We start from the raw sequence: 10005 nt of genomic DNA, 5'->3' as shown, positions 1-10005 counted from the left end.
ATATGACTCGGGGTTCGGGGCTATTGCCCTGACACATTGTCTCCGAGTTTTGATGAAAGATCCAGCTTAGCGGAGCTGGCCTCGGACTTTTTGTTGTCCTTTGGAGGCTTGCTACTGGAAGCAGAGTTGAACGAGGAGGAGGAAGGAATGGGGTCAGAGCGAGAAGCAGCAGTGGACTTGTCGAAGACGTTGGAGGAGGAGGGTTTCGCATGACATGTCACTTTGGATTTACGCTCCCAATAGCATGCATCAAAAGTTTGTGACAAGGTGCAAAGTTCCGAAAGAGTAGAAGGTTTACCTACTCTGGCAATATTGTCCTTGATACATTCCGGCAATCCATTATAGAAAAAATGACGGAGCATGGCTTCTCCATAACCATGAAGTTGAGATGCATGTCGGTTGAACTCAATGATGTACTTATTGATGTGGTGCCCATTGTAGGTGGGATAATCACCCACACGCAAACCCGGCTCGGATATCCATTTTCACCATTCAAAAATCATCTTCATTCGTTCCATAAATCGATACAAACTTGGTACCTAAAAATACTCCTAATTCCTACGAATCCGTCGATGTCAAGATCGTCCCAATCGGTGGAGATTTGGTGGAGTTAAGTGTTGGGGAGGTTGGCCACGGCACAGGTCACAGGATCTGGTCATGTGCAGGTGTGGGAAGTTCAATTTAGGCAAGCGGGAAGTCAGAAAAGCATGCTTCACACATTCCCAAGGCATCAAATAAATTGGGTAAAATGTTCTTTAGCCGCGTAAAGGTTATTCCCAGCCACATTTCCAGTTTCAGGTACTAATTTTGTGAAATCATTGATAAAATCCCGATTTTCCTCATATTTTCACATTTTTACCATCATTTTGATATATTGGATGATATTGTTTTATTCTTTTGATGCCCTTTTCAAATATTTCGCTTACGATTGGGTCCAGGAGCCATATGGTGCCAATATTTCCCATCAATCATTTCTAAAAATGTTTATTCTTTATAATCCTGTACATACCGGGATTGAAAAATTAAGTTCTCCCCTCCCCCATTTTCTCTAAGGCGCTAGGACGCATCAGAGTTAGTGTGAGTGTGTTAGGAATTCCTACAGTAGGAGTAAGGGCAGTTGTCTAGCCCACAAAGAGTGGGTAGTGGATACTGAGCCCGGACCTTGCGGAATTTCCAGAGAATTTCCAGGAGTTTCAGGATCGAGGCCAGTGGAGAAAGGAGTTCTTGTGGAGAGTTTCCCCCATGAGCCTGGTTGGCACTGAGAGCCGCTAGCTCTCTTGCACTGTTCTTCATGTCCAGGGTCATTAGTTGAACTTCGGTGTCACCCACAGGATCGTGAGGACCGAAGTTCATTTGAAGTTTGTTGATGAACTCTTGATAGTTATTCATCCATCATGGATGAAGCATAGAATTTTGATCGAATAATAGATCCGGCTCAAACCAATTGAGGGCCATTCCTTTGAGGTAGGATTGCATGAAGATGACCTTGGTGCAGTCACTAGCAAAAGTGAGGGGACAGTCCTGGAAATTCAGTTTGCATTGGACCAGAAATAATCGGAGTTCTTGGGGATCTTTACCATCAAACTGTTCGGCACAGACCTTGGTCCAAAGAGCGGAGGATGGTGGAGGTGGTGGGCTGTCAGGGGACGCACGTGCTCGTGCAAGATGCTCCAATAACCTAGTTGTGATTAAAGCTGGGGGAAAGGGATGTCCCCATCTTAGGGTGTCAGGGATCGGCCCCTGACCCCGCTGTCAGGGCACCCAACCACACCCCAGAACCACCTTCCCAGACCTCCCCATCCCTACATACCTCTCACAACTTCAACCCGCATGTGAGCCCGCGGGAAAAGTCACGTGGGTTAAGGCGAGCAACTCGCCTTAACCCATGTGACACCTTTTCCGAGTCGCGGGAACATGCTCGGCTTCTACCCGGAATCACGTTACGAACTGTACAGTACACTTCCTTTTATAGTAGCCAAGCGGGGAATAGGGAAACTTACCCTTCTTCTCAACTCAATCCCCGCTTAGGCAAGTTGTAGTTACCCTCTGTAATACATGACAACTCAATCCCCGCTTAGTCCCTTCAGTGAGTTTGAGGAGCTGAGGACGGGGTCTAGCGCCCAAGCACCCGGAACACCACACACACCTAGGACCGAGGTCGGGCTGTCCCTGATTGAGGACCGAGCCCTGACATAGGGTCAGCTATATACATGTAGAGTCCGGCAATAAGGAAACCACACAGATTGCCGATAGAATCACGTGATCATAGAATGTTCCAGAACAATCCCGGAGATGATCTGGGTCACCGGGGCTTAGGTAAGCGGAGTAGACAGGAATTACTGGCATACTTCTCACATGCATACGCGCAGCTGGCATAGGGTCCAGGGTCATTGCTGATCCCTGACATGGGCATCCGGTGTGACGAGCCAAACCAGCGATGGCTTGGGCTAGTTGTGTAATAGCCATGTTGGGGATGGGTTTGGCATCGTCAGCGGTTGGGACAGTGGGGATGGGAGGATCAGCAGGAGGAGGGTCAACGAAATCGGGGACCTCGGAACCAAGTCCAAAGAAGTGAACTGGGTCTATGGGCTGTTCCGTGGTGTCTCTGAAGTCGGAATCTGCAACTGGTGATTGATTTCTAACAGGATGCATGATGGGAGTCGACAGTAGAGGGGTTTCTAGATTAGAGAAGCTGCAAAACTCAACTGGGTTTCTCGCCAGACAACTAGGACCAGGCTGCAAGGGTTTGGGGGACAGTGAGGCAGAGTTAGGAACTAATGTGCATAGTTGCAAATGAGTGCGAGGGGCTTTGGGTGCCATACAAGATGTGTACTAGTCAGGGAGTAATAAAATACTGTCAGAGACCGGATCGAGATGAAAGATTGTCTCCATGGCAGAGGGCTTCAGCCTCAGCAACTCAAGCCAGGAGCGCTGTGCCAAGTTACATGTCTGTGCCCTAATTTACTTACTGGAAATGAGAACTAAGGGGGATCAACTCTAGTCAATTTTATTACTGAGGTGTAACCTATGTACAAGTTAAGTATATATATAGTTACAGTGAGGGCAGGCCCATGAATGGCAGGGCTGAGTGGAGTGGAGCTAATAGAGTTAAACATTAGCCAATTGAATATTACCGACAAGTTGGGTTATGGGGTTAGCGGAATGGCAGGCAATAATGCAGAAATGGAAAGGAGGGATAGGCCCGAAGGTGGGCTTGCAGGGCAAGCAAGTGAATTGCCCAGCAGAGGTGGGAGTGTGCTAGCAGACGTCAGAGCTGTCTGGAAGCCTTCGGGGCTCCATACTTAGGGAGGCATAGATAATATATTGAAAAGAGGGGTGGTGACCATCAAGGGAGTGGAGGTGATTGCAGAATACAGGAGCTCCAAGGTGAGTGAAGAAGGAGCAGAGGTAGTCCGGAAGGGTCAGAGGTAGTGGAAGTCGATGGCTGTGGATGGATATGACACAAAGATAATATGTATATACATTTTTGGAAATGCATATTAAATGGCCAGCATCATTACTTGAAAAGCTCTATGAGCTCTATGAGCTGAGCTTTTTGTTTTTAAATAATCCATGGTCTTCATATCTCCATGGAATCTGCTTAGTTATTTTGGCACCAGTAGTGCAAAGTATATGTGTGTGTAAAACAGCCATTGTCATTGCTCTGAAAGCTCATATACCTTTTGTGTTTACTAAAATCAGCACCTTATTTGTTTATTGCTATTTACAAAATGTGAGGAAAACTCTGAAATTCAAAAATTTGCACTTTATCTTTCATCTCATTTCTTGCTCAAAACTCAACCAATTTTGATGATTCTATGTGAATTGGAAAGCACCAAAGTGTGGCAATGTGACCATGCATGTTATGTAGGGTATAAATCAGTTTTAAAAAAGTGTTCCAAATGAAGTAAATCAAAAATACCACCCAATAAAGCAAACAAAAAGCTGATGTATTCTTCAGATATCATCCAAGCCTTTGACACCAAATTTCCCATGGTCAAAAAGCCATGGTTATTTGGCTCATCAAAACATGGTGGGAGACTTTTCTAACACTAAAACATACATTGCTACATTACCCCCACTTTGGCACTTTCCAATGCACATTGAATTATCAAAAAAGTGATTTAATTTTTTTTCCAATTATTCCTAATTTCCTGAAATATCTCTCCCTAACTTATCCCAAAATTTCCAATTTTTCCCCTAATTTCCCCTGATTTTTTGGACACTCTCCTTTTTTAGAAAGTCCCCCATTTTCTGAATTTTCCTTAATTTTCCCTGACTTTTTTTCAAAATTTTAGAAACCCCCCAGTTCCCCCTCATTTCCCCCCCCATTCCCCCTCCAAATTTCCCCCTTCAAATTTCCCCTCATTCCCCCCCATTTCCCCCCTGAATTTTTCCCTCATTCCCCACCTCATTCCCCCCCTCATTCCCCCCCAATTCCCTCCTCAATTTCCCCCCATTCCCCCCCTCAGATTTCCCCTCATTTCCCCCCCCCATTTTTCTTAAGTGATTTCAGATTAACTGTATGTATATCCCTAAATTTGGTCTATATATTAATTTGGCTATATACCCTTGGTGTGCAGTGCTGCATTGGGGGCTGAAAGTTAAGCTCAGTTTGATCAGTTTCCTGTATGGTAGGGACTTGGCTGTGACTCATCACATGATGCCAGAGTCAATGCTCTTAAATTTAAATTGTAATATTGGGTAAATTAAACACTCAGGCAGCTCATAGTCCCCTGTGTGCAAATATAGCTCTATGAGCTCTCAGAGCTTTGACTACTTTTCAGAGCTCTCAGAGAAGGGGACCTGCAATTTCAAAGGACTGAAGCTCTGAGAGCTCTATGAGTTCTCAGACCTCTGCATTCAGGTTTGCTGATGTAGGGTGGCAGTGAAGATGAGGATGTTGTTTATATAACAGATGACAACCTCCCAGTCGATGAAGTCCCAGAGGATGTCATTCATCATTGTCTGGAAGGTCATGGGGGAGTTGCATAGTGTCAGGGCACACACCCTGACCTAGCCCACACCTGCACCCAGCTGTTGCACCCCTGCATGTGCCCTGTGCTGGATGCTCCATGCAGCTGGACACCCCAGGCCCTGGGTCATGGGCCTCATGTGGCTTCCAGATATTTCTGGAAATTTTTGTTATATTGTGGCCACTGTGGGAAGTGAGAACTTCCTTCTCATCTTCTTACTCACAGTAGGACTGTGCCCTGGACAGGGCTGTTTACAGGAGAGGCTGTGGGCCATAGGGGAGGGTCATGGGGACCTGGGAGTTGTCCCCTCACACATAGGCTGAAAGACATCACCATGGGCTCAAATAGCCCCCAGTTGGTCACAAACACTGCTTTCCACTCATCTGTCATATCCATACCAACTCCACCTCACCTCCACTCTACTCCGCCATGCCTCCAGTCCACCTCTGGTCCATCCTCCCCCCACACCTCTGCCATACCCTCCAGTTCACCTCCACCTCTGATCTCTGGTACCTTCTCCGGTACCTCTTATCCTCACCTTATACATTTATTAATATTTCTACCTACCCAATATTACTATGGACCTCCTAGGACCTCTGCCCACTCTGCAAAGGCTTTCCCACTCTCCAGTAGCTGTCGCTAATTCCACCCTTCACCTACCCACTCCACAATGCTCAATAAGGCAATTCTCTCATGAGCTTGCTGACCTGGCAAGTGGGTAAGTCCCCCTTGGGTTTTCCCCTTTGTTCCCATTTGTCTTCTATTATGCACATAAGTCCTGTACTGTAGTTGATGGCACCTCAGTGCAAAATTGATGACTAGACTCCCCCCAGAGTTCATGCCTTCGTGCCCTCTTGTTCTGAAGTTAAGGACCAGACTCCTAAAGTGTTACCGAATGTAGGCACAGCACTCCTCTCCAAGTCGCTGAGGCCATGGTCCTTCCACCTGTTCTCTACCTCCAGCTGGGGAAAGGTCCAGGAACACTGCCCTCCTCACCATGTATCTGACATCATCTGTCAGAGACTAGCTAGATTCAGGGCAAACAAAGGTGACTCTGTGTTTGGAGGGCTGTGCCCAGTAACACATTGGTGCCCTAATTTATGGACTGGGGAGTCTACTAGAAAGGGGGTATAACTCTAGTTCATTTGTTCACTGAGGTGTGCAGTATCTACAAGCAGTGTATGTATATATAGATACAGCGGAAGTCTAGGCAGCAGGCCCATAAATGGCAAGGGCTGGGCAGAGCTGACCTAACAGGGTCAAGGGTTAGCCAGCTGACGACTTGGCCTATGGGGTTGACAGATTATATCCCAGAAGTGGAATGGGGCACAGTCCAAAGGTGGACTTGCAGGGTAGGCAACCAAATGACCCAGTGGAGGTGGGGGTGCACTTGCAGATGTCAGGGCTGTCCAGAGACCTTCAGGGTTTCATACTTAGGGAGGCATAGGTAATTGAAATGGGAGGGTGGTGACCATTGGGGGAGTCAGAGGAGATTGCAGGATCTGGGGGCTCCAAGGTTGGAGATTGTTAGAGATGGGCGGATACAGACAACTCCGGAGTGGAATCAGAGACTTAGTGTGGAGGGACCTTGGCCTCAGCGACTCAAGCAGAGCGCTGTGCCATTGCTGTTTGTCCATTTGGTCCTTAATTTCACAGTAGGTGAGCAGGAAGTCTCTAGGGGGCATTTCAGGTCGATTTCGGACTGAACCCACAAGTATGTACAAGCACCGATATATATAATGGAAGGGGCAAAAGCACAAGGGAACCAAATCGGAACGAAGACGTCTGAATGGGGACAAAGGGAAGAAGGAGCGGAGCGGTACCGAAAGGTCATAAGGAAGGACCTGAGGAGGTAGGGGGGGCAAGGCCCAGAGGGGCAGGAGGATGAGGAGAAGTGGGGATGATGACTAACTGGCTAGAATGGGAAGAAGCAGTAGTCCAAATAGGGATGAGGGGTAAACGCGAGAGATACATTACAAGCGGCGAAAGTGCTGAAGGCGATCCACGAAGCTCGGGGGTTGCGGAGCTTATGGGGGTTACGGAGGCGGGGTTGAAAGTCCGAGGGATATTGGCAATGGTGTTTACATAGTATGAGGTCACCAATGCAATGGACTAAGACCGAGGTGGAGTCAAAGTCCGAGGTCGGGACTATGATGGAGGCTCGGAGCGAAGGTACGATCGGTGTCCGAGTAGGAAGTACGGGACAGCGGTGGAAGGTCGTAACTTGGCGGAAGGGTGGTGGAAGAGTACCAGAGGGAGGAGAGAGGGGAAAGGTAAGGGGGAAGGAGTGGCGGAGAGGAGGGTTGTCAGGTCCGAAGGCGAGTATCGGAGTGGACGGGGGAAGCGTAGGAGGATTACGGGAGGGTGGAGGCATTGTGGAGGGGGAGTGGAGTAGGAGGAGGAGTAGTAGGAGGTGTGGGGGGTAAGGAGGAGGTGTGTTGCCAAGACCGAAGGTGAGTATCGGAACGGCAGCGGTAGGTTATGACTCCGGAGGTGAAGAGGGTGGAGGTCCGGAAGTCGGGTCGGGGTCGGGTATGCATGGATATGACAGAGATGACAGAGTGGAGGCAATCCAAGATGGTGTCAGGGACTGATCCAGAGTTCATCAGCAAACCTGGATGTGGAGGCCTGAGAGCTCATAGAGCTCATAGAGCTCTCAGAGCTCTCAGAGTTTCAGTACTTTGAAATTGCAAGTCCCCTTCTCTCAGAGCTCCCCAAAGTAGTCAAAGCTCATAGAGCTGTATTTGCACACAGGGGACTATTATCTATATGAGCTCCCTGAGTGTTTAATTTATCTGATATCAAAATTAAAATTTAAGAGCATTGACTCTGGCATCATGTGATGAGTCACAGCCAAGTCCCTACCATGCAGGAAACTGAACTAACTTTCAGCCCCCAATGCGGCACTACACACCAAGGGTATATAGCCAAATTAATATATAGACCAAATTTAGGGATATACATATTGTCAGAAACTGTGTTCGAGGTGATCGCGGGAAGCGGAGTGGAGTACGGCGGCGTGAGTGGTCACTTAGCTAATGAGCTACTCCATTGCAAGGCGTCGAGGGGGTTGGGACTTCGGCTTCAACGACTTTGCTAGAGCGTTGCGCCACGCATTCTAGGCTGTCCCGTATTTCACGTTAGCGGGAAAGACCTTGCGGCAACATTGACTTAAGCAGGGATGAAGTTGAGAGGCGAACTTAAGATGAGAGTACTTGGGGGGGAATTCTAGTCGATATTCGAACTAAGGTACATCGACAGTAAACTACAAGTATAAATAGGAAAGGAGAACAGAGAAGGGACCAGTCAGTCCGGCGCGGGATGGGAGCAGGACAATAAGTACGACAGAACTAAAAGAGCGATGAGGACCAGGGTAATGGAACAGAAGAAATGAATGGAACAGAGGATGGCGAAGTTGGGAGGCAGAATGGATAGGCCGACAATCTAGGCACGCGGATCAGAATGTCAATATACAAATAGATCAAATGTCAATAAAGGAATAACCAATTGTCAATAAAGGAATAAACCAAATGTCAATAAGGAGCGGATCAATGGTGACCATAACAACCACTAGTTAGTTAAGCGAATGAATAAGAATAAAATGGTATCGGCCAAATGGCTGAGGAACTCTAAGTGGTGGCAGGAGAACGAAGGAGACGCTGCTACAGGACTGTAGAACGGGAACCACTATTGGCACCACTAAGCGATGGGCAATGGCACGAGTAACGGGCGCAAGTAATGGGCGCAAGAATGGGGGTGCAGAAAGTGGTAGAGGGGCGGGACTTTGCAGGGCCATGACACATATGCGGTTAATCTGAAATTACTTAAGGAAAATGCGGGAAAATGAGTGGAGAAATGGGGGGGAAAATGAGGGGAAATTTGAGGAGGGAATTGGGGGGGGAATGAAGGGAAATTTGAAGGGGGGAATGGGGGGGAATGAGGGGAAATTTGGAGGGGGGAATGGGGGAGAAATGGGGGGGAAATTGAGGTGGGAATTGGGGGGGATGAGGTGGGGAATGAGGGAAAATTGAGGGAGGAAATGGGGGGAATGAGGGGAAAATCGAAGGGGGGGATGGGGGGGAAATTGAGGGGGGGATGAAGGGGAAAATGGGAGGAAAATGAGGGGGAACCGGGGGGTTTCTAAAAAGTCAGGGAAAATTAAGGAAAATTCAGAAAATGGGGGACTTTCTAAAAATGGAGAATGTCCAAAAAATCAGGGGAAATTAGGGGGAAAATCAGAAATTTTGGGATAAGTTGGGGAGAGATATTTCAGGAAATTAGGAATAATTGGAAAAGAAATTAAATCGCTTTTTTGATAATTCAATGTGTATTGAAAGTGCCAAAGTGGGGCAATGTAGCAATGTATGTTTCAGTTAGAAAAGTCTCCCACCATGTTTTGGTGAGCCAAATAACCATGGCTTTTTGACCATGGGAAATTTGGTGTCAAAGGCTTGGATGATATCTGAAGAATACATCAGCTTTTTGTTTGCTTTATTGGGTGGTATTTTTAATTTACTTCATTTGGAACACTTTTTTAAAACTGATTTATACCCTACATAACATGCATGGTTACATTGCCACACTTTGGTGCTTTCCAATTCACATAGAATCATCAAAATTGGTTGAGTTTTGAGCAAGAAATGAGATGAAAGATAAAGTGCAAATTTTTGAATTTCAGAGTTTTCCTCATATTTTGTAAATAGCAATAAACAAATAAGGTGCTGATTTTAGTAAACACAAAAGGTATATGAGCTTTCAGAGCAATGACAATGGCCATTTTACACACACACATATCCATATTATCTTTGCACTACTGGTGCCAAAATAACTAAGCAGATTTCTTGGAGATATGAAGACCATCCATTATTTAAAAACAAAAAGCTCTATGAGCTCATAGAGCTTTTCAAGTAATGATGCTGGCCATTTAATATGCATTTCCAAAAATGTATATACATATTATCTTTGCACTTCTGCATCCTTAGGAGAACAAAATCATTCAAACATTTAATTTTCTCCACCCAATGTGTAG

The 10005-nt window shown here is 46.7% G+C and overlaps 1 protein-coding gene across 1 annotated transcript; it reads right to left on the bottom strand.

The window, feature by feature from the left end:
* Nucleotides 1-215: 215 nt before the first annotated feature.
* Nucleotides 216-1392, bottom strand: EI90DRAFT_2882467 (uncharacterized protein; the record flags this gene model as incomplete). The annotated part of the gene is made up of 2 exons (XM_039053929.1): nucleotides 216-470; nucleotides 1315-1392. Coding segments are annotated over 2 exons (333 nt in total), but the record flags the coding sequence as incomplete, so codon positions are not given.
* Nucleotides 1393-10005: the final 8613 nt, after the last annotated feature.

The sequence above is a fragment of the Cantharellus anzutake genome (genome assembly GCF_015039405.1).
Source record: "Cantharellus anzutake strain C23 chromosome Unknown EI90scaffold_50, whole genome shotgun sequence".
Classification (NCBI taxonomy): Eukaryota; Fungi; Basidiomycota; class Agaricomycetes; order Cantharellales; family Hydnaceae; genus Cantharellus; species Cantharellus anzutake.
Note: the sequence above shows the minus strand (reverse complement) of the source record. Positions and strands in the feature narration are given on the sequence as shown.